The sequence below is a fragment of the Ambystoma mexicanum genome, chromosome 1p (genome assembly GCF_040938575.1).
Source record: "Ambystoma mexicanum isolate Mex_15411 chromosome 1p, UKY_AmexF1_1, whole genome shotgun sequence".
NCBI classification, from domain to species: domain Eukaryota; kingdom Metazoa; phylum Chordata; class Amphibia; order Caudata; family Ambystomatidae; genus Ambystoma; species Ambystoma mexicanum.
The window spans coordinates 446335113-446359618 of NC_090921.1; the positions used below are offsets into that span (position 1 = coordinate 446335113).

Genomic DNA, 24506 nt, shown 5'->3' on the forward strand with positions numbered 1-24506 from the left:
AGACACTGGTTCCGACCCCTGTCCTGGGTTGTCCTATTGGGGAAATAACACATCGTCCGATGTGTAATCATTACTATTACTGTAATACGTGTTTGGCTGTGTATCGAAAACGTTCCCACTCTTCCCTCTATTTCCCCCACTCTGGTTTCCATACTGTTGGTTTTGGTGTCCCTGACTCTGGTTAGGGGCACTTTGTTTTTGGGCTTGGTTTTGATTACCTCCATTATTGTGGTGCTGCTGCATACTATTCCTATTTGGTCCATTCGCTCCTTGGTGCCCTCTATGCTGTCTCCTCTGACCAGACCCATTTCTATTCTGCAGATGTGGACATTGCGCTCGCCAGTGTCCTTCCTCCTTACAATACGCACACTGATTTGGTCCCACTGCTCCCCCATGCATATTCGAATTACTCCTTCCTTGTGCATTCCCTCTCCCTCTATTATGTCCTACTACTTGCTGCAGTAGTACCTGTGTTTTCAGATTTACCCTATCCTTCTCCTCTTTTTCTTTCTCTGCAGTCACTCGGTTCTCATAATATTGGGCCATGTGTAATACTTCGCCCAGCGTTTTTGCTTGCCATGCACTCTCTGATGTCATTATTAGGTTCTGGATTGGGAGTTTTAACCCCCTCACATATTTGTCAACAAATAACCTCTTTCCCGCTTCCAAGCTCACATCCTGCCCACTGAAGTCTGTAAATACTTCTTCAAACCTGTTAAAATAATCTGTAGCTAACTCATCCTTGCCTTGTACACATGCAGTCAATTTGTCCCATTGAATTCTTTTCTCTGGGACAATTTCTATTAATTCCTGCACTATGCGTGTTGGTAATGCTACCAGGTTCGGTCCCGGTGTTCCTCCAACCGCTTTATTCCTGTCTTCTATTATCAAGTCCGCCCATGTGGTGCCAAAGGTTGTTACGTCATCCATCTTTCTTATTTGCTTCCATATGTCTGTTGGCAGGATTACTGGGAATATTAGGTCTATGTTACCCATGGTAAGCACGGATGATTGCAGGCAGGACTCTACTTCCTTGTAAAACCCTGCAGGATTCTTTCTTATATCAGGAATTGTCTGCTTTATGTTGTTCACCTCCTGTCTGGAAAAGGGGACATGCACATATTGTGAGGTATAATGGGCTGGGGTTACCTGCACCACTACGTTGCCCGTTGCAGGAACCTCTACTTTGGGGTCCCTTACGTCTATGGAAACAAGGCAAGTCACCACACACAATAGATAATCCAGACACGAGGTTGTAGTCTCAAAGCTAGGGTTTATTGCAAAGCAAATAGTCTCAGTTGGCCAACTCGGTCTCACGCCCCGCGACGTGTATCTCTAGACCTCGAGGGACGCAAGAGAGTGAATTACGTACATCAGTAACATATATACAAAATGCATATCATACAATCAGCTATGACATGTTTAACACCCCCTTTTATTGGGTTTCTTTGAACTCGGTGTGATGATGGACACTTTCGACAATTATGACACCTTCAAATATCTATTCTAGTAACAATATGCAATTTTGAAAGTGCGGAGGCATCTTTTAGTTGTTGAACAGAACACAGTGCTTCTGTTCTTGGAAGTGAGCTACATACGGGGAAGAGTCGCATTCCAGAACTTGCTATCTATGATGTGCTATTCGTGTCCTGGGAGCCGACACGCTCTACAGGGCTCAGTAAAGTGGGGCCGTAAGAAGAGCATAATTGAAGCCTTTAGCTGCTTTATTCTAACCTATTCTACCATATAACGAGACTGGCTGGAGGCTGCGAAATTATTAAATGCCCTGCAACTCTGCTTCAAGGCTACGTTTGGGAGGGAGCCGGGCATTCCTTCCTGGCACTGCCTACGTTGTGTTTCAACAAACTCTTGTTATCCTCGCGGCCCTGCAGCCTTGTCCTTTCACGTGCAGACAACAATGTTTTACAGTCGAGCAGTGTAAGCAGAAAATGTGCTGCGAAGCAATAAGAACAGAAAGCAATGAGCAATGGTTAGAAAACAAAATGGCGATCCTTGTTACATCGAAATGGTCGTTCATTGGCAAACTCGGAAACCTATATGTCTGTCATATCGTGCATGAGACGGTTGGCCCACGGCCACCAAAATACATTTGCTGTCAAATATGAGAGGTGTCCATTTTTCTAGACTGACATACCTCCAAATCACCTTACATCGAGAATCCAGGCCGCTCACAGCATTCATAACCCCATTTGGAACGTATCAATTCACAAGAATGCCATTTGGGTTGTCCTCGGCAGCCTCTGCGTTCCATTGCACGATGGACTCTCTCTTGGAAAAAAATTGGTAACGTCTCTTACTTCCCGAATAACATATCAATATAAGCAGAAGATATGGAGACACATGATGCAGCTCTCCGCAAAGTGGTTGCAAAATTGCAGGAAGTAGGAGTGCGACTATGCTACAACAAATGGGTACTGCAGGCGGATGAAGTAGAATATTTGGGATACCAAGGCAGGTATCAGTCCCAAGAAAGACTTACTGCAAGCAATCGTAAAGGCGCCTTCCCCAACGAGCAAAGAAGACCTGGGATCATTTTTGGGACTATCAGAATACTACGCAAAATTCGTACCGAACTTCTCAGAGACCACTGCTCCCATGAGAGAATTACTCAAGAAAGGTGCGGAGTACCACTAGGAGGCGGAACAAACCAAAGCATTTGAAGATGTCAAAGAGGGAATAATGCATGCGCCCTGCTTGCAACCTTTCAATCCCCAATGGAAGACCCTGATTACCACAGATGCCAGCGCATATGGTATAGGAGCAACATTCACGCAAAAGAAGGGCGATGAAGAACACATTGTCGCCTTTGCGTTCAAGACCCTATCAAAATCAGAAATAAAATGACTCCCCATTGAAAAGGAAATGTTAGCATGTGCACAGGCTTTGGATTACTTCGGCACATACGTATGGGGTACATTTCGGCTGGTTACCGATCACAAACCCTTATACATACGAGATACAGCCCATTGCGGGATGGAAAAATGCCCAAGCGGACTGAATGTCCAGACTCCCGCAGCACAAAGATAAAGAAACCAGTTTTCTACAAGACAAATGTGTCATCACGTCACTCACGGACCTAAGGAGAAGAGAATTCCTCGAAATGAGCGAGAAACACTGGAAAGAAGATGCAGCCAAAGATGACACCACAACAAAAATCACAGAGTGGGTCAGAAAAGGGTGACCCGATGAGAGGTCCATTTTAGAAGGGTTGCCTCCCTACTGGAAAGTGTCAGATGAAATATTTGAAAACAGAAGGATGCTCATGAGAGGTGACTAAGTGATTCCACTAATAGCCATGAGACGAACCATCATATGCAGGGCTCACGCCGGTCATCTTTGGAACAACATGACGAAAAGGAGAGTAAGAGAAGCATATTGGTGGCCAGGTATGGACTTGGAAATAAGGACCATGACAGAGAGGTGTCATGAGTGTGTGAATAGTGACAAGCGACTCAAAGTAAGGCAAGAGTCACTACACCCCACAGAAGTGCCTGAAGGAGTGTGGCAAAAATTGGGCTTGGACTTTATAGGCCTGCTAGAACTCATGGAGCACGAAAGCAAGTATGGCATAGTGTTAGTGTATTTATCCAAATGGGTAGAGGTGAATTTGTACCCAGCATAACCACCTTGGTATAAAAAAAGGTTGAGAGGTATGCCACGGAGCAGCAGGCTGCCATACGCTCTCCCCTGTAACCTCCTGCCAAAAGACTCTTACACATCTTAAATATAGGAATCCCCAGCAGGACAATATCAACCACATAAATAGATGCTGCAGTGTATGCTGGAAGAGTTTTATTATGTAACTTATGTATAATGTAACTCCCTTCCCCTTTACCCTTACCTCTTACTCCTCCTCTTCCTACCCTCTCCATTCCTCCGATCCCCTTCCTCCCTTCCCCCGCTTGACTCTTGTCTCACCTTCTCCGCTCTTCCCCCTTCACATTCCTGCTTTTTCCCCCGTACTTACTTCCTCTTACACCTACCACTCCCTTGCTCACCTGCCCCCTCCCACACCCTCCTCACCTCTACATTACTGTAAGTTGCTCTTTATGCTGTTATCTGGTTGTGGTTCATTTGTCATCTAATGCTTGCTGTATCTTTACTGTTCTTATGTAAAGCACTTTGGAGTAAAGGGCTATATAAATTCAATAAAATACAAAATACAAATACAAATGTAATGCCAGTGTTGTGTCTGAATATATAATAAAAGCACACTAGGACAACCTTCAGGCCTGGTGTTATTACTGACAGGCCACTACAGGGAGCCACAATATATTAAGCGAAACACATAGAATGTTAGAACAAAGAACATGCCAACCCTCCCGATTTGGGCCGATGACTACTGATAAATAAATAAAAAATAGTGCTATTTTTTACTGTCTCCCGCCTACAAATAATTAAACTCCAATGCAATCCTATGGCAAAAATACATTCTCCCGATTTCTGTGGTAAAATCTTCCTCTGGGGGGGTGCTAGAATGTTAGCATGTCTGCATTAATGATAATCGTTGAACAGCGACAGGCTCTATTACATATTGTTGGTTAAGTATTATTTAATACAGAACTCAGGACACTTATGAGGAGCAAAATCCTTCCTACAGGAAGAGCAGTACATCACAAGAGTGCTCCATTACAGTAACATACTGAATTCCTTCCCTTCACAAGATGGTGGCTAAGTTCGGCTATTGATCGAAATAAGTTGTATATGTTCTGGTGGTCATGACTTCAGTAGCTAACTCCAAACAATTCCTCTTACATTTAAAACTGTAACAAATATAGAGGTTGCATGCACATTTGCAGGGTTAGCTTTGTTTAACCGGCACATTCCCAGCAAAATCAACAAGAAAGAAAACAAATATAGTAATTTAAGTGAAAAATAACCCAAAGTACTTAGTTTTAATATTTACATCGTGTAATTATTTTAAATATAAGTAAACGCGCACTACCCTAAAAAAGCAATAATAAATTATAATTTAGATTTAATACCATCTATTCTCAATATTAATAACATTTTGATTCAATTTACGTCATACTTGCTTCAAGTTTTACCCCTCAAACATGGCCGCTTTATTCCTGCTTACGTGCTCGAACACATTAATAGTCCTTTTTCGTTTAAATGACTGTCACTTTATGACTGGTTGTCTACACTGTTACCGTGGGTGTGTGCGATCATCTGTTCAGTTCGAGAGTCCGAAGGCTAGATCGTCCAGGAAAGGGGTTGTGGCCAGGGTCTGGGGAGGAAAAGCTGAAGAGATGGAGACTGACAGAAAGGCTGTTGTGGTGACGGGTGAGTGTGTTGCTGAAGCTCCCTTCTGCGGCGCAAGCACTGCCGGACAGAATTTTTCGTGGCTCCTACGCTCCGCAGCCCTTTTGTTTGTTTTTAATCCTTGACCTCACCACCACAAATACCACGCTCCATTGTCACCAAATTACTAGCCCCATAGTGACATCTGGGGGGCTGGATAGTTGTGTGTGTGTGTGTGGAGTTCCTAATAAAGTAATTTGGTCTCTTAAGTACCGTTTTTGGAGTTAAAAAAAAGTTAGCTATGCCGACCTATTGGGAAGGCGTTTGTGTTAAAACAATGGATACCGAAATCATCGCATTTGCACAGCCTGACACTGGATGTTTGTGAATGAAAGTAAAGGGGATTTTGTCGTTTCAAGTAACTAACAGTTCCAAATAAGGGATTTTGATTATTTATTTATTTTTTAAAATGGAAGCTAAATTCCGAAATAAAACGCTTTTGATCTTGATGTACCTTTTGAAGTTAAATAATGGACACTTTGGGACCCTAATAACGGACGTTAGTAGACGTGAATGAGCTCTCCAGGCAACTTACAATGGGAATTTGAATTCTACATAAAGTGACTGTTAGGTGCCCGATAAAAGCAATTTTTGGGTCATAATAATGCACAATTTGCAGAAATGCAAGCTAGAATGCCCCTGTGTTCCAGTTGTGATAGTAACTAATTGTGCGTAGGCTAAGAAGTGGTGGCAGGATGATGGCGAGCTAGGGAATGGGACGAAGGTGAGCGAAAGGTTGTGTTTGCATGCTGAGGGGTTGGGGAGTTTTGGGGGGGTGGGCTGGTAGGAGATGAGGCCACCTACCCCCACAAGACCAGGGAGATTGGTGGATCATGGGGGGGGTTGCAATGAGAAAGGGGTTGTGGGGTGTTTCCTACCCCTTGCTCCCCATTAGAGGAGGGATTGAGTGGGGGGGGGGCAGGTTCAACTAAGTTGATTTACTGCAGTGCCATAGCCGGGCCCGGGAAAATGAGCTTCGTCAAGCTGGCCTTTGGGAAGCCATCAGATTCTGCCCTTCATACCAACCATTGAACAGTCTCTGTGGAGTGAGTTTAGGAGGGGAAGCTGCTTTAGGAAAACCCAGCCAGCAACAGCAGTAACATTGGAAACTCAACCCTCCTTGGTCGATATGGGAGTAAGTTAACATGTGCTGAGTTGGCCATGATTCACGGCCCCACAAAGGCTCAAGATGCTGTGCGCCCATCTTCTGGCTGTAGAATATTTCCCTTGAAGTGCCTTTTTAAAAAAAAAAAATGTTTTACTGCCATTTCCTGAGGGAGATATGACCTCCTTGACTTGGGTACATAACTGAGTCCTGAAGAAGGTCCTGGACTAAGAAGGTTAAAGATATGACTTTGCCAGATTCACCATGAATTCTCATTGTGCCAGACAATGGTAAGTCCTCGGTACTTGAATTCATTTGTAGCCTTGGATGTCGACCTGATCAATTTGCTGTCCAGATATGATAATATCTGGATCCCTTCTGTGTGCAACACTGATGCATTAATAATCAAGATCTTAGTTAAAACCCTGGGTGATGTTTTCATCGGAAGGTTACAACTCTGAACTGGAAGTGATCATCTGGTCTTACAAATCTCCGGTATTCCTGGTGTCACTTCTTGATTTTGGAGAAGATTGTAGGCATCCAGAAGGTTGATGCGATAAAATGCTTTTTATCGCAGCGTCTTCCTCTAGAACCTATTCTTGATGTACTGATTCAATGCCTTGAGGTCTTGCACCAATCTAAATTTCCCAAATGGATTGGGCACAAAGAAAAGCATTAAAACGAATCTCTGGCCCCTCCCCATTTTGGCGACCCTAGATATAGCTGCATTGGTAATTACTCTACTCTATAGCCAAGACATGGCATTACCCTTGTCCTTGTCCTTTGGAGACAGCCAGGACTGTTCCTGCTCCAGGGGGCCGTGACTGGAAAACTGACCTGTATCCAATTCAGTTATTTTGCCCATACCTCCTCACTTTTTTATATTTTGAAAAAGAAATGGTGTGCACATGCAGTATTAACAATAACCTCTCCTTGACAGTCAATGTAGTCTTCTGCCATTCCGTCTTTTTTCCAGGAATGGTCAGAACTACTGGCTAGAATGCAAACCTTCTCAAATATAACCCTTGTAATTGGGGCTAAGAACCTATGGCTAGATGATCCAAATTCCAAACTTTTCACCCAAATCATCAATATTCTGTGTTTCAACCTCCACTCAAAGATGGACATGCCAAATACATTTGAATAAGACCTCACACAAAGCACACATGTAGAACTATCATAATCTCATCACATCTGCTATGAATAGGATATCCCCAGATATCACTTAAATAATCTAAACAAGAAGGCTAAACAAAAACACCTTATTGTCATCGGGTGCATCAACAAAACATTTTGGAGAAATGTCACATTACCCAAGAAGAATAATAATAATGTTGGAAACGCTGAAATAGAAATCACTGACACTGGACAATATTGCACCAAATAAACAGAAAAGAATAAAAACGAAATGCAAAATCAATAGATGACAGGCCGCAGTCTAGTACGTGCATGGGGGAAATCGGTCACCTAATGGCAATCTTACATTCAAATTGCATAGCAGCAGCTACGTTGTAAGAAAGAAAGAAATAATATCAAAACCATATCAATTCTGCCCTAACGTAAAATGAAAGAAAGGTTTTCAAAATGTACAAGGACCTAACGCACTCAAAACAAACCACCAATCAACAGAATCCCTTAGAGGAACTGGGAAACTCTTTTGCTATGGCCTTTCAGGATAAGTGCCGAAATGTAAACCACATTCAACACCAGAAACAGTCTGATGGAGGAGGCAGCTTAAACTAGGGTCATCTATGTTCTCGCTCCACTCTTCCTTCTGATCCCCTTATACTCCTTATCTGTCTTCTTATGTTGCAACCTACGTTTTATTGATCTTTTCTCCTATATGTCTTCTCTTCCATCTCTTAAGAGCTTCTCCAGCCTGCTAATCGGGTTGGCGCGCTGGTCTCCTTTATACTCTTGACTCTCTCAATGTATTACTTCCGACTCTGAACACCCCCAGACTTCGCTTTCTCCTTATTTTCCTTTTCAGATTTACGTTAGCCGTGGAAATGGAAGATGGAAGAAATCTCATTCTGATCTTGTCCTGCTTTCTTCATTTCTCTTATGACTCCTCTCTGTTACTAGCCAAGGAACACTACTTTCTATCCTAACTCCATGGGTTGAAATTGGAATTTTTGGCACATGACCTGGAATTCGTTCTGGTTGTCATGATTTTTTTCTGTAAGATTTCTTCGTCACAAACCAGGAGATATGCAGAGATTGAAAAATTGCTACTTTTGGATGGCACTGTAATATGAATAGCACACATGTCGGAGCTGCTTGCGCATTCCCAAAACGATGGTAACACTTGCTATTTTCCAACTTTTGTATGCATCCAAAATAAAAGCACACGCAATGAGCCTGTCTTCCAAATGGTATGCTGTGCTGTTGTTTGCTGTATGGCGGACGTTTTCTTGATTCCTCTGTTTCTTGATGTATTCCTTTTTTATTTCATTTACTTTTGTTTCCTCTCAGTAGTTCTCTTGTTGCTCCCTGTCATTTAGTGATTACCTAATTTGCTGCGATATCCATAACATTGCCACTACATCTGTTTCTGTATCCGCATCAATCTTAGTTGTGGTCTCTTTCTTTACGATCAAACTCTCACTCTGCTGAAGAATGGGGAGCTAATACATAGCGTGCCACAAACCTAACATCCACATGATGATATGTAAACTATACTTTTTTATCCAGTATCCATCATGCTTTACATGTCGGTTAGAGCTTTCCTAAAGCACCTTTTTAATACCAATTCCGATAATTAATGTGGATTCGTGTATCTGTTTGGAACCAGTTGGCTGGCGAGCCAAAAGTAGTTGTTGGTAGATGTTGATGTGAAGTGAAGCTTAGCAGGGTCTTCTAGGCTCTACACAGGAGCTAAATAGCCCACAGCAACGTTGGACCCTATTACTTTCTCCACCCCCACCCCTGTTGTCTTTTCCAGCACTTTAATTCTATTTTCTCTCCCTGTACCCCAGCACCGGCATCTCTTCACCACCCTTTCTTTTTCTGACTTCACCAACAATTTGTTCTTCCTGCTTGTCCTCAATTGCCCGCAGATTCTCTGTCCTCTTTCCATTCCTCTCGTTCTTGTTGTCTTTCCATTCCTCTCGTTCTTTCTTATTTGAGACTCTGACATTGCCTCATTTCTGATTCACACTCCTCTCACAGCCTTTCCACTCCATGCCCTCTTCCCTCATGCTGCAAGTATACCTTCTCATCATTCATTCTTACATTCCTTTTCACTATCTACCTCTTGCCACCTCTTCTTTTTGCATCAATCTTACTAAAAAAAACTCAACCCTCTCTATCGCTTTTTTTTTCTCCAAAATCCTTGATCATGTTCTCTATGCCAAGTTTATCGTCATATTTTGACCCGCAATCTCTTCCTCCTCATTTCCAATTAGGATTTCCCACCCCCCCCACCTCAGTCTATGGAAAATGCCCTTTTACATGTCTCCATATCTGCATCTCATGCTAAACCTTCATCAATACTAGTGCTCCTCTATTTGATCTGGCTGTTTTGATCACCCTATTCTTCTTCCCTCTCTTCGCTCATTTTCTATGTTTTTGTTTTTGGGATCTTTCCTCCATGATTTCACTCTTACCTTTCTGATAGAACTTACTCCTTCTCTTGGTCTAATATCTCATCCTCTCCCTACTTCTTCAATTAGGTGTTCCTAAATTCGCAGAGATATTTTTTTTCCCCACTACTCGATATTCCGGTCTACTCATCACTTCATTTAACCTTTGCTGTAACTTCTATGCTAATGATTCTCAGATATCCTTCTTTCTCAGACACCCTCCACACTACCCTCTCGAACTGCCTCTCTACTATTCAATCCTGGATGTACTGTCACTCTACAACTTAACCTGACTAAAACTGAAGTCTAGTCTTGTTTAACCATGCCTCCACCCGTGACACCCCCGGCTCTCTTGTTGCCTCTTTTTCCTTTTCTACTTCTGCCTGGCATCTAAGTGTTGTCTTGGATTCTTCCCTTTGCTTCTCACAGTTCTACTTAAGCTCATACCTGCCGTTCTTTTCTTGTCAATATTCATAAGGCCTGTCCTTTTTCATTCCTTCATGCAACTGAACTTCTTATCTTTTTCACTTCTGCCTTAATCTGTTTTCCTACATCTCATTCAACTTTTGTTTTTAGCACTCCTGTCCACGCCCCTTACTCTCTTCCCCTTCGCTCTATCACTCCCTCCCCACTATCTTGTCTGTGCCATTTTCTTACTGTCTAAAAATACATCCATGATTTTGCTCTGGTCTCGCTTTTTTGATCTCTCCCCTACCCTCCTTCTGATACTCTACTCTATGCTTTCTATATCTTCGTTCCATCCCAATGCCTCCAAGATTTCAGACCTGTTTACGTTCCTTTGCTCTTCCTGCTCCAAAACACTGGAACTCACGTCCTCTGTTTGCTCTTCTACCTCCCTTCACATATTTCATACCCATATCACATCATCTTCTTTACTTTCTCTCTTAATATTTCCTCTTTCTTTTAAGAGGATTCAACATTGTTTAAATATTTGTACTGTTATACTGTTTTCAGCGCTTTGCCAAATGTGGTGCAAGTAAGTCTCGACACAATACAAATCCACCTACATTTATGGAATTCAACCGAAGAGCTTATTAATACCACTAAAAAAGTAAACGCCCCAGCTCGAGAATCTGACCCATCCCATGGCTAACCCTCCTGGGTAAAGCACCCACCCTGTTGAATCAACTAAATAATCTAGGTATAATCTTCTATACCAAACTTTCACTGCAACCACAAATAGATTTCCTGGCTCACACATTGCCCTTTCAGCTCCATATCCTTACGAGAATAGTCCCCTAACTGGAAATGATAGAAAATTGAGGTGACTAGTGCCCTTCTCCTCTCTCGCCTAGTCTATTGTAATAATCCCAATCTAGTACCAAACAAAAAAAAAACAACTGAAATGTATCGACAATAAAGCAGCTAGACTTTTTTGCACTCCAAGCCTGGGATCCTATCTGACCAGGCTAGGAAATCAACTGGCTTCCATTGCCAAGAGTAGAAAACTCAAAACCGACTGTTTTCTTTCCCAAATCTGCTCTTCAATACCTAAGCCCTTAACATTGCTCCTCAGTCCCTACAAGACTGCTAAGATCATGAAAGGTTAACAACCTAACTGCATCCAGGTCCATAAGACTGAAACAAAGAGGGAGATCCGTTATAGGATGGAGTCTGAATTTTTGGAACAACCTCCCTACTTCCCTAAACACAGAATACCTTCGACCTTCAAATAGAATGTAAACATCTTTGTCCATGAACAGTAGCCTCCCTACTTCCCTAAACGCAGAATACCTTTGACCTTCAAATAGAATGTGAACATCTGTGTCCATGAAGAGAAGCCACCCTACTTCCCTAAACGCAGAATACCTTCGAGCTTCAAATAGAATGTGAAAGTCTGTGTCCATGAACAGATGATCATACTCGTATATGCCTGCGTACATAACCAAGTAACCCCTAACCCATGCCTCTGATACTTCAGTCCACCGTACATATACCTAAATAATAGCAATTCACCCCATGGTAATATTTAGTCTTTACCCGATGACCTCAAATGTGCTTGCCTTGTCACTGCAAAAAGTTATCTGACTTATTCTTGAATCCACTTGTTTTATGTTTATTTTTATATGAATAATCTGCAGAATTTCTATAACCAGTGATGCCTTAGCAAAGGCATCAACAACACTGTGTAATCTTCTGGTAGCCTCTGAAACAGATTGTAACTAAGCAGATTACTTCAGTGTGTAACCTGATACCATGCTTCCTATTCCTGGCTGTATGTAACATATTTGTATTGTACCCAATGTCCTTTGTTTTCCCCAGGCTCTTTGAAGCCGCGCCTTTACAAGTTAGCACATTATGTTATAAAATAAAAGATGCTTTTCTTGCAAGGGGAAGGACCAGAGAGGGTAGGACAAAATTCAAGTTTCAATGTACTAGCCAGGTATAGAAAAGACACTTGCCACCTCAGTTCTAGACGTACAAATATCACACAATTTGTTACTTATCAAGATTAAAATATCACTAGCCAATGGTGTGTGCAAAATGTTCGCCCTGAACCAGAGATTTGCTTATTCCTTGCCAAATTAACCCAGTATGAAAAATGTTTCTAGGGCCCGGCGTTATGGGCCAAAAGTCATATCTTTATACTTTTGGGCTATATCAATATATATATAATCTAGCAATATTGTTTATATGGTTTAAATGTTCAGTTGTAAGCCACCAACTACATGCAGGATTTCACAAACGCCTTTTATTTATGAGACACTGATCAAAATAAAGTGCATATACAAGGTACCTCTTTTTGTTTAAGAATACACACCTGTGTAAATACATTTATATATTTTTCTGTTAACGATATTGTTAACGATATTGTCACATCCTAAATCGATATTGAAAATATATATATCTCCAAAACTGTGGTCTGGCAGGTACAGTGACACCTACAATACAGATGTCTGTGTTCTTCATTGGTTTGCAACAGCACAACAGAAGCCCATCATGCAACCACTTACCTAATATGTTACTAATTCTTTGAAGTACGGGAAATTCGGCTTACCTGGTTACACACTTGGTCTCCAGAGCCTTATGGATTAGCCATTTTCCCGATCAGTTGTAAGATTTGGTTGCTCTTCATTAACTCTATATGCATTCAATCGACCACAAAGCCCATACCTACCATCCATTTTCTAGTTTACCCTTATATATTGCACTCTGCTCCCCCTTTCATCCTTTCATCTAATTCCATTTTCAATCCTTCCACAGGCTAACCTCTAGATTGGTGGAGGTGCAAAACACCACTCTCCAGATCAGCCACATTATTGTGGTGTCTGGCACAGTAATAGAAGTATTAACCAAACCTAGTTTTGAACATGACCTCGCACACGTTTGTACATGAATTATGAAGTCGCTAGTGGTTGGACAATTGCATGAATACCCCCAAAACATATATTCTATTGTGATGTTTACTTGATGACTTGTTGCATTTCATAGCCACTGTTTTCTCTTTAACCTGGACAGCGCTTTGTTGTTCCCGAGCTAGGTTTGTGCTATAAAATCTAATCTAATAATTAACGGGGACTCCATGTTGGACAACTGCGTGCCAAGGGATTTGAATTAATGCATATTCATCCCAGAGAGTTCATCTATTTACTTTGAAACGGCAAGAAGTATGTTTCTTCAAATCACTGTTACCTTTGGGATTAAAGGAATTTATTGGTCAGTAATTATCTGCACCTTTCTCACATTCTGACCTACTTTACTACTATCTATGTTCATTTGCTTATATTTATATCTTTTTCAGCTTTTTATTTTTCTAGGGCTTAACATTGTGTGCTGGAGCCTTTTGAGTTGGCAGGTGACTTTTTATGGCTGGCTAGAAGCTTGCAACTCTCACTTTTGTGTGTGTGAACAAATCTTTGTTAGTATTGTTTTGTAGATTGACAGTCGGGGTGATGTCCTAGGTCTTGAGTGGCTGTCTCCCATGTGCTTTGACCGGCCCCAAGCCCAGCAGTGGTTCAGGGAGCCACCGCAAGGTCCCCGACCTTTCACGGAGGGGGGGAAGCTGTAACGCAGGCCAGCCAGAGCTCCAGGAAAGTCGGGGTAATGCCCTTAGCCTTAGGTGGCTGTCTCATGTGTGGGTCGACCGTCCCAATGTCCAGTAGCAGTTTCTGCAGGATCCCCATTCTTCCCCAGAGGGAAAGGCTGTAACGTAGCCCAGCCAGAGCTCCAGGCTGGGCTTGGGGATGGTCGACCCTCATGGGAGACGAGTGCCCAAGGCCAGGGCCATCACCCACGACCATCCTGGAGGTCTGACTGCGATGCATTGCAGAATTTACCTCTGGGAAGGGAGGGGGACCCTGCCGGTGCTCCCTGGAACCGCTGCTGCACTTTGGGATGATCACCCCATATGGGAGGCAGCCCACCAATGCCAGGGACCTTATCACCGACTATCCTGGAGCTCTAGCTGGCCTGTGTTGCAGCTTCTCCCTCCGGGAAAGGTTGGGGACCCTGCCGGTGGACCCTGGGACTGCCGTAAAACTTGTGGAGGGTTGACACTTTTTCTTTTCCACCCAGGTAGGTGCACCCACACATGTGAGGTAACGTTTTCGTTGGGACACGTGTTGGAATGCGGTAAGGTAGGACATGTAATGTTGACGGCGTGTTTCGGTGGGTGGGCAGAGGGAAAAGTCTGAACATTTCATTATTTTTTTTTGGGACAAATTTCAGACTTTGTCACGGATTTTGGGTAATAAATTCTGGGGCGATTTGCGCAAGTCAGACCTCTGTGGATTCCCACAGGTGTCTTCTTTTCGGAAATGCATGGGGTTCCCTGTTTTCCATGATGGCTTCGACACCCTAGGCCCAAATCTGTAGGTTGTCCACATGAGCAAAATCCTGCAAGTCTGCTCTGCCGAAAGACTTGGGATTACCAGTGGTTTAGCCTTTGCTCTTTGCACCGAAATAGGTGCACCCACACATAAGGTACCATTTTCGTTTGGGGCACATGTGGGAATGCGGGAAGGTACGACATTTGTTGTGTTTGCGTGGTTTTCATAGCGGTTTGACCCATTTGCTGCTGCATTTTGTCACACACCCCTTTCATTTCCCAAATGTGACTTATATTTACTCGCTACTTTAGGCACTATACACTTTCGTAACCTGCACAAATCACCTACCCTTCAAAAGGTTTGCCTGTGCTCTTTCAAAAAATGTATGCTTGCCCTTCCTCGCCACATTTTCCTTAATTACACATGCTAAGTGCGCCTGTTTAGGCTGTAAGCATAACCGTTCCGTGTACCATGGCTCCGTTTTTGGTTTGTTATATTGCTTCTTTTGTGAAACATTACAAAAAACGTGATTTCCTAAATGGAAGAGTCGGGGGAAATGTAGCACAGCATTGTTTTTCTCAAAATTCACAGAAGCCATTGCCTTACCAGGCCAACCATGTCCACCACATATATACATTTATTTTTCTGTCATTTTCCCGATTTGGCATTTTTCTCTACATAGTTGTTGCTTGACCTGCGCAAATCACCCAGTCCTAAACTTGGAATTTTGTCTACTTTTCAGAAATGTATGCCTTTCTGTCTTCCCATTCAGCTTTCCTACCCTTCTCTCCCATTCCGTCCACGCATGTCCTATTGGGCAAAAGTAGGCAAAAATCGCCTACCTCTCACAAAACGGCTGTTAACCATATCAAATAAAACAATGTTCTGACCGCGTTATGACCACCTACATATGGGGGAGGGGGAGGGGCAAATTTGGCTGAGATATCTCATGTTACAAGGGATTGAATGGCGACATACCAAAATCACCATAAAAGGCCTTGGCGCTAGGGGGGAAAACCCACGGCAGTTAAGGGGTTAAAAAAGAAACCTGTTTACTTCTTCCAATCAGGCGGGAATGATAGTAGTTTCTTCCTGTGGTACTATGTGCATTACTGATCCAAACATTTCCATGAGTTGTGTGGTGAATGCAGGAGCACAAGGTCATACGTGCCTGTTTACGATTTAATTATTTTTTTCGAGAATTTTTACTTCTCGTTTTTTTTTGTGGGAGTATTTGCCTATTTTTGGGGAGTAAAAGTGGCTGATACACCCCTTATCTATAGGGCTGCGTACACAACAATCCTTAAGTAAATATGTAGACCCTTTGAATAATAATGACATACATTTTCGATTGACAATACTCTGTCGTAATTCATATTTTTGGATGTACTATCATTTGTGAGAGCTGACAAATTAAAGAGCAAGTTATTTAGAAAAATGACATCTAGTTCTACATGCAAGTAGTCATCACCTGAAGACATTGATTAATTCCATATGTGGCGTTTATCAGGGCTGAACAAAATTGCTGCAGAGAAGAGGGTTTTCTGGTACAGGCTGAAAATATGGGAGCACGTTTCCTTGCTAGAGGCTACACTTGGAACACTATAAGCAAGAGATACATTAGTTTAGAAAAATGAATTAGTCGAAATTGCTAAGTAAAAACATTTTGATTAGCAATCCAACCTTAACAATTAGCATTTTTTATGTTGGTATTTTCAATGGGATGAGCATTTAAAGGAATGGTTCGCCCAAAATGTTTTATTTCAAAAATACATGGGCAATATAAAAAAAAGCGATTGGCATTTTTTTTTCGAAGTCCCTATGTAAAATTTTGAGCAATTCAAGCTCAAAGATAGCACATGGGGGCATCCGTTTTGTGAAATGGATGCCAGCCGCTGTGCTCGCTTTGGCTTTTGCGGCACTAATGAAGGAAAAGCCAGCCAGCTGTAGTAAACAAAAGCTACCACTGGATGGCTTTTCCTTTATTGGTGCTGTACGCGTTGGACGGGGACCGGAGACTACAGGCAGAAAAGCTGCAGCTGCATCTCAGTAAGTGCTATTGTTTTATAAAAATAAACACTAGCTGCGTTTTTTTTTTCTACGTTTTCCGGGATGGAGGAGCCTGGAAAACTTAGAAATAAAACCGCAGCTTTAAAAACATTGTATTTATGTTTGCGGTAGCTTTTGAAGCGACCGCAAACATAAATACAACGTTATTGTGTTTGAAAACGCTGTGGTTTTTCTTTCTAAGTTTCTCAGGCTCCTCCGGCTCAGAGGAGCCTGAGAAACTCAGAAAGAAAAACCGCAGCGTTTTCAAAAAGAACCGCGTTGTGTTTCGAGCACCGGAGACCCAAAGTGAAAGCCAAGGCAGGCAGAAACACAACACAGTTGTGTTTACATGCCGCGGTGTTTCTGCCTACAGCTGATTTCCCATTTGGGGCTCTAGGGCTCCCCATAGGGAGCCCTGAAGCCCCAAATGGGAAATCAGCTGTAGGCAGAAACACAACGCGGTTGTGTTTGAAAACGCTGTGGTTTTTACCGCAGCGTTTTCAAACACAATAACGTTGTATTTATGTTTGCGGTCGCTTCAAAAGCTACCGCAAACATAAATACGTTTTTAAAGCTGCGGTTTTATTGCTAAGTTTTCCGGGCTCCTCCAGTCCGGTAAACTTAGAAAAAAAACTGCAGCTAGTGCTTATTTTAAAAAATAAATAAATAGCACTTACCGAGATGCAGCTGCAGCTTTACTGCCTGTAGTCTCCGGTCCGCGTCCTCAGAGTCCCGGCACCAATGAAGGAAAAGCCACCCAGTGGTAGCTTTTTTTTTACTACAGCTGGCTGGCTTTTCCTTCATTAGTGCCGCAAAAGCCTGCACAGGCGGGCATCCATTTCACAAAATTTTACATAGGGACTTTGACAATAAAATATGGCAATCGTTTTTTTTCATATTGCCCATCTATTTTTGAAATAAAAAATGTTGGCCGAACCATTCCTTAAGTGTGCCATTGTTATGTTATTATTAAGTTTAGCTAGTGCTTGGCATAGGTGCACTTTCCTTTTCAGTAAAATCAGGCAGGGCGCAAAATTTCCACTCGCAAATGGCAAGTCAAAATTGGACTGCAGCGGAGATATATATATATATATATATATATATATATATATGTATATATAAAAGTCTCTTGGGCAATATATTTTCCAGGATGTGATGGAGCAGGGAGTCCTTCCCAGACTTGCATGGAGCGCTGCTACTTAATTGGGATCAGAGTACCCATAACCATAGGTGCGGAGTACCCAGGGGCTCTTGCCCCCGTACTGCTTGAAAGACTGGGCAGGAGTGTCTTTTTGCTCACGTTGTGCATCCAACAGCCTCCTACTTCAGCGGAAGAGCTTTTGTCGGCGCACACCGGCCTTCCCTGAAGTGAGCACTGCAACACTTGCTAATTTTGCAAGATGCGTGCGTGTTAACACTTCAGAGCAACCCTGCCGATGAACCTTCCCTCCAGATTGCAATTGTTTTAATATTTAAAACTTGCAGATTGTGCGGTAATGTCCCTGACATTCTGCCATGATTTGCACATGCTTCCCCCCCTTGCTAAAGATGAAGCCGTCGGTTCTGCTGCTGAAGATCGAGTACCAGGCCAGCAGCAGCTCGGACAAACCATAGATCCATTTGATGTAACCTGAAGCAAGGACATTACGCGCCTCGCACTTTGGAGTCAGTCCAGACACCAGATTAAAATGTTTACCTTGCACCTGCTCTTAAGAGGTTGACTTCTGTGCGCTTCCAGGACAGCTTTTCACAAGCCGACTTCCGTGCTCGCTGCAGCAATGCCATGCTGTGATTAAGGGGAGAGATACAGCTGTCCTGCCACTTTCATATTTCAAATGTGCAAATCTTGCCATGTCTAAAGTTTTAAATATGCAATAAATCTGGACGGAAGGCTGGGCTGTAGGGTTTCTGGCTCCTTTCGTGCAGGCTTAGCATGCATCTTGCATTGGGGTTGGGGGGGGGGGTGCTTCAGGGGCGGGCTGCCTGGCAGCACTAGTGTACTTTGCAAACCTGCCTTGTACCTAGATAGGCCTCCACAGTGCCACCTACTTGGCATTGGTATCCACTGCCATACGAACCCTGGCATGACACACACTGAGGGCCTGGGCTGCGCCCTTTCCCTGGGCCTTTCTAATGAAAGCAAGACCATCACAGGCACCTCCCAGGGCCTGCGATGCTATAGCTCTCTGTGAACAGCAGGGTCTTCAGGCATTTCAAAAGCCTGTGCTGTCATGTCAGCCTCTACTGGTATGTAATGTTCATGGGAAAATTGGGTTTTTTTAAAATGGAAACTGCTTGTTTTTTTAATTTTTTGTTTAATTTTATTAAAGTGAAACTTTGTGTTTTTTGTTTTAAGCTGCTTTCAAAAAGGAAAATAACTTTCCAGGTTCTACTTTTGATGAATTGTGTGTTTTTATTTAAGTTTTTATTTTTGTTTTTTCTTTCGATAAGCAGAAACTGTTGCATTGGAGTACAGATGGGGAGGACTGATTTACGAGATAGGAAAGTCTATAGGTGTTGTTTATGTGCCTGCCCATGGCCAAGCTAATCCCTACCATTCCCATAGATTCTTGACTGTCCGCCAAAAACACCTCCTGATGGGAACTCTTTGAGCTCACTTTAATGAAGCCTTACCATCAGGGTTTTCATTCAAAGTGCCTGCCAGTTTTTGTTCAGAGCAGTCTTCTGAGTTAATGCCTTATTGGAGTTGTAAACGTGCTACTGGTGTTATGAAAACGCCCTACCAGGTCTACCTGCAGCCACTTGATTTATAAGCGAACCGCATGTCCTTAACTGAAATCCTGTTTAAAACAAGCATTGGCAAAACCAGCATTTCTGGCTTGTGCATATGTTTTAAGGTTTTTCTACGCACTGCTATTAAATGCCGAAGTATTCACACTATTTTGAACCTGCTGCCAACAATGGGTAGTTGATACCACTACGGCTGTACCTTGCACATGCCTACACAAAAGCCCAAACTGTTGGAATTGCCAATGCATGTTTAGAATTTTGGTGCCAGGAGTGCACACAGATTAGGAGCCATGTGCAGGGAACATACTTTGCCAGCTCCTCTCGAATAGTGACACACTGTTAAAATTGTCCATGAACCATGGAATTTATCCTGGTAGCATCAAAATGCGATATGTATTTGTCATTGTTGTTGCTAACTCGACACACTATTGCTGAGGCTTTAGCACACATGTGCCTGCGACATGTCATCCACCACACTTCTTTTACCAATGGGGGTGAGTGACTTTTGTGTGTGGCTAGTGGCCTACAACTTTTTGCACCCTGAATCGGGTACTATGTTAGCACGTAAAAAGTAAACCTTAACACACGTTTGTATGAGCAACTACGGCTGAGGCCGAAAGCACAGTCCGGTGCGTAAAGTGTAGGCTGTACCGAAATTCCAGCTTTGCTGCTTAAATAACGTGCATGATCTTTGGCAAAACATGAATTCCTCCTGCACTTAAATATACTCTCTTCCTGAATAATGGCAATTTTATGATTCCAAAAATATCCTCCAGTAGGGAATTCCAAAATATAGCCCCCAAGTCAAGAAAGAAGTGCCTGAAGCACTCTTACTTTGAAACTTGGAATCTAGATCTCATTTCTATTGATGGCTCTCTTGGGCTGGGAAGACTGAACAAATATTGGAGCAGCGTTTAAGATGGTTCTTTAGCATATTTCTCCAATTATATTTGATGGATGGTAATAAAGTATCTGGTAGTTTTTAAAATTGTTGCAAAAAGTATATAAGATGTCAACTGATGTTGTATTGTGGAGACTTGGGTTAGTTTGGTCCTGGAACACCATATAAACGCTCCACAGAGCTTTGTGCAATAAGCTTGCTGTATTTACAACCGTGTACTCTCAAGTGGTGGGCCTGTTTTTGGTTAAGGTGATTAAATGCCCATCGCCACATTTGGCAAGCCAAGTAAGTGCACAGGCGTTGCAAGGCATGAGGGTGCAGGGGTTATTTCTATACTTGCCTCTCAGCTACAGCACCTCACGACGGACACCAGTCTTCTGTGCACGGTGAAAAAGAGGTCTGCAGATGCCATATTGGTTAAAGGTCCGTCTGCTCCTGGAGACATGGTGCCGCGGCTTAGCTCTGCGGTACGATTTGACAAAGCACCACATAGGGTTCACATGAGTACACGTTTGTGTTTTTTTATTTTTTTTATTTTTTTATTTATTTATTTTTTCCCTTCTCCTGGGGTTGTGGTTGACTTGGAGTGTAGGTGTGAAATTTGTTGAGGTTGCAGGGTTTGGAAAAGTGGATGTTTTTTGAGAGTGGTTGAACTGTTTTGTGGTGCAAGTCAATTTTATATATTTTTTTTACATGTTTGTTATTTTAGAGGCGTGGGGGGTGTGAAGCTTGTACTATTTAGTTTTCTTGTCTGGTTTGCTGGAGTGCTCGCCTGAAGGTGGGGTGGTGTCCAACTTAGATATCTTTCTGAAGTAGGCCTTGCTATTCTTTTGTTCTTGCCGTGTGGGCGCAGCCCCTCGCCTCGATTTCTTGGTTAGTCAAAGTAGTGAAGGGAAACTTCCTGTTGTCATGAAGACTGTTTTGTATCAGCGACAAGTGTACTAGTAATGAAGAGAGAGCACCTGTGCTGTAGCAGAAAGCATTGCACCCCTCACATGACCGAGTGGTGGAGATATTGCGGAATTCTGATGCTTGTTAATCTGCTTAGAATTGCATGCTGTGCATATAGTCCGATATCCAGTGGTAACCGCGGAGTATTGCATCTTGTCTTTCGAGAATTGAAAGGGGACATCAACATGGGCGTGCCTGTAACACTATCCCTATGTGACGTTTAGTGTACCTAAAATCCCTAACGCTTCGAGGTATGATATGATATGGCATTTGTAACGCGCCTATACACAAGTGTTTCAAGGCGCGATGAGGCAGGGAGGGGGGAACAAGGGGGAAGACAGACAACGATCCTACTAGGCCAGGTGTCATTCAGATCGCGCAAGTGCAGGGGTAGGGGGAAGGGAAGAAGTGCAGGGGGAAGGGGAGGGGGATGTGCAGTACAAAGTAAGTAGAATTAAAAATAAATAAATAGGGCCAGGTGGTGGCAAGTGCAAGGTAAGTGCAGACAAGAGCTGGGAAGGGGGGACCGTAGGGATACAGAGACAGTCCCGCAGTGCAGGGGTTGCCAGGGGAGGCAGTGCAAGAGGAGAGTGGCTGGGCCCAGGACCGAGGTCGCTGAGAGTGGCCAAGTTGCAGATTCAGTGCAGTTTCAGTGAAGAATTTTGCAGGGGAGAGGGAGAGAGAAAGCAGAAGCAAAGAGGAAGGTTTTGAGGTGCTTCCGGAACCGGAGATGGTTCTCCTCAAGTTTCAGGAAGGCTGTTCCAGAGGGAGGCCCCTGCCGCGGAGAGAGATCTACCCCCAGCTCGTTGCTTCGAGAAGCGGCTAACCCTGAGGGAGTTGGAGACGGATGAGCGAAGGTCTCGGGAAGGAAGATATTTAGGAAGAGAGAGTTGAAGGTATTTAGGCCCCAGAAGGCCTTGTGGACAATGCAGAGGGTTTTGAACTTAATCCTCGCAGCCACTGGGAGCCAGTGTAGAGATTTCAGTCCTGGAGAGATAGGGTCCCTGGGCTTGAGGCCAAGGACAAGTCTCGCAGTTCTGTTCTGGATGAGTTGCAGAGGGCGGAGAGTGGAGGCAGGCAGATTAAGATAGAGGCTGTTACAGTAGTCCAGCTTCGAGAGAACCAGGGCACGGGAGACAGTGAGCTTCTGAGGGAAGGAGAGGAAGGGAAGAATACCTCTGAGGAGGTGCAGCTGGTAGTGTGACTTCTTAAAGACGTCAGATATATGAGGAGAGAAGGAGAGTGCGGAGTCGAAGATGACCCCGAGGTTTTTTGCCTTGCAGGAAGGGGGCCAAGGGAGGCTGGCCAGAGAGCTGCAGGGAAGGACGGAGTGGGTGTGCCAATGAGTAGGATCTCGGTTTTACTGGTCCCCCAGATTGTTTTTTTTCCGGCCAGCATACTGGTCGCCTTATGCGGAGCTCGTCCAGAGACATTGCAATTGTTATCCTTTTGACCCTTGGTCGTATATTGTAAAGTTATTGATTGTTATCCCACCGTCCATTCCATCGATGGTGGTTTCCTGATCTACGCTGAAGCCGGTTCCACGGACCTTCAACGGTCAATGTTCCGGTCAGCCCTGCCGACCACGTGGCCGGGCCTTCTGGCCGGCCTACAGAGTAGTGAGAGTGGGGTCTGGATGGACATTTCCTTTTCCAAGAATGCCTTTCCCTTTCCTCTTTGTTCCCTGGGTCTCTTTGTCACTATATTTTTCATCAGCTATGGAGACGACTCCGTTTATGTGTTGCCCTTCTTGCAAGGCCAAATTTCCTTGGAAGGATAAACACAGTAAGTGTAATAGGTGTTTGCCCCTGAATCACAACGAGACGGCTTGTGCGGCTTGCAAGCTCCTGCGTCCAAAGACACTAAAGGAGCGCTGTGTTAAGCGGTGGGCGGCCTACCGAATGTCGCAGGCCAGTCTAGTTCTACCGCTGCCACAATCGCCGATTGTGACGAAGGGCTAAGTGACGAACAGGCCTCCGATTCGGAGGCCATTGACCTCTCAGCGGAGCATTCCCGTTCCCCGTCGTACATCCGCGGTCCCCGTCAGGCAAGACTCGGGTCCTGCTATGGGGACTGTACATCCCGGCGACAAGGACGCACACTCTCTACACACTAAAGTACAACCCCAGGGATGCCTTCGACAAAACAGTCGAAACGGCCCATAGCACCAACAGGCATACCGAATATTTCGGCCGTGCCCGCCGGTCATTAGGATCGGCAGCCCTCCCCGCAACCGCAGGTGCGCCTTGCGACCGGGCATTCTAAATTGAAGGGCGCTGGCCCCAATACTCAGGAGACCGTTGAGACGCATCGGAAGAAGGTGTCCACGGTCGAGAAGGCTCCGGTTCTGCGGAAAACAACTGCGCAACCGCAGGACCAAACTAGACACCTTTCCGCCTCTGAAGAGGTTGCCGAAAGCACTGCTAGGATTATTTTGACGGATAATCGGAAGTAACGATCCAGGGATTCATCGATGCCTAAGGACAAACCTAGGGATTTGCCGAAATCCAGGGATAGGCCAAAGGATTCATCGGAACCCATAGAGGGGCCTAAGGACAGACAAAAGGACACTCTTCAACCGTCGGTCCCCTGAAAGTGCTTTTCGGAAGGCACTGGAGGTATTTATTCGACGTTAAAGGAGAAATCTCGATGTTCTGCGAGGGAAGATCCATTACAAGAGCCTTTTCCACCCCTAGGTGCATCTATTTGGACCAGGGAGAAATGTGAGGGATGGATGGATAGATTAGAGAGGTTTGTACAACTCTCAGAGAAGTCCACGCCCAAAAGGCCTTGAGGAGAGTTCCTTTCCCCTGTGGCTAAACTTCAACAAGTCTTTGATCCATCTCAGGAAGAAGAAGAAATATAGACTTATGACCTCACTGAAGGTGAGGTTCCTGTGGAACAATACAATCAGGATGAAGATCCCTTTGCTGACACTGAGGATGTTCATATTGACCCCACAAGGGATGGGGGGGGGGGGCGACCCCGAACTGGGTGATCATCAGCCTTGGCAATCGCCTAATCCAACACCAGAACCTGATGCCTTGTGC

General features: G+C 43.9%; 1 protein-coding gene across 2 annotated transcripts in view; it reads left to right on the forward strand.

Moving 5' to 3' along the window:
• The first annotated feature begins 5080 nt into the window (after positions 1 to 5080).
• Positions 5081 to 24506, forward strand: part of PGPEP1 (pyroglutamyl-peptidase I) — a 432802-nt gene continuing 413376 nt past the window's right edge. Inside the window, exon 1 of one of the 2 annotated variants that reach the window (XM_069649268.1) lies at positions 5081 to 5307. In XM_069649268.1, the coding sequence (XP_069505369.1) occupies positions 5151 to 5307 (157 nt within the window). In that variant the 5' untranslated portion in view covers positions 5081 to 5150. The remainder of the gene's footprint in view (positions 5308 to 24506) is intronic. The other variant, XM_069649269.1, reaches the window with a different exon arrangement.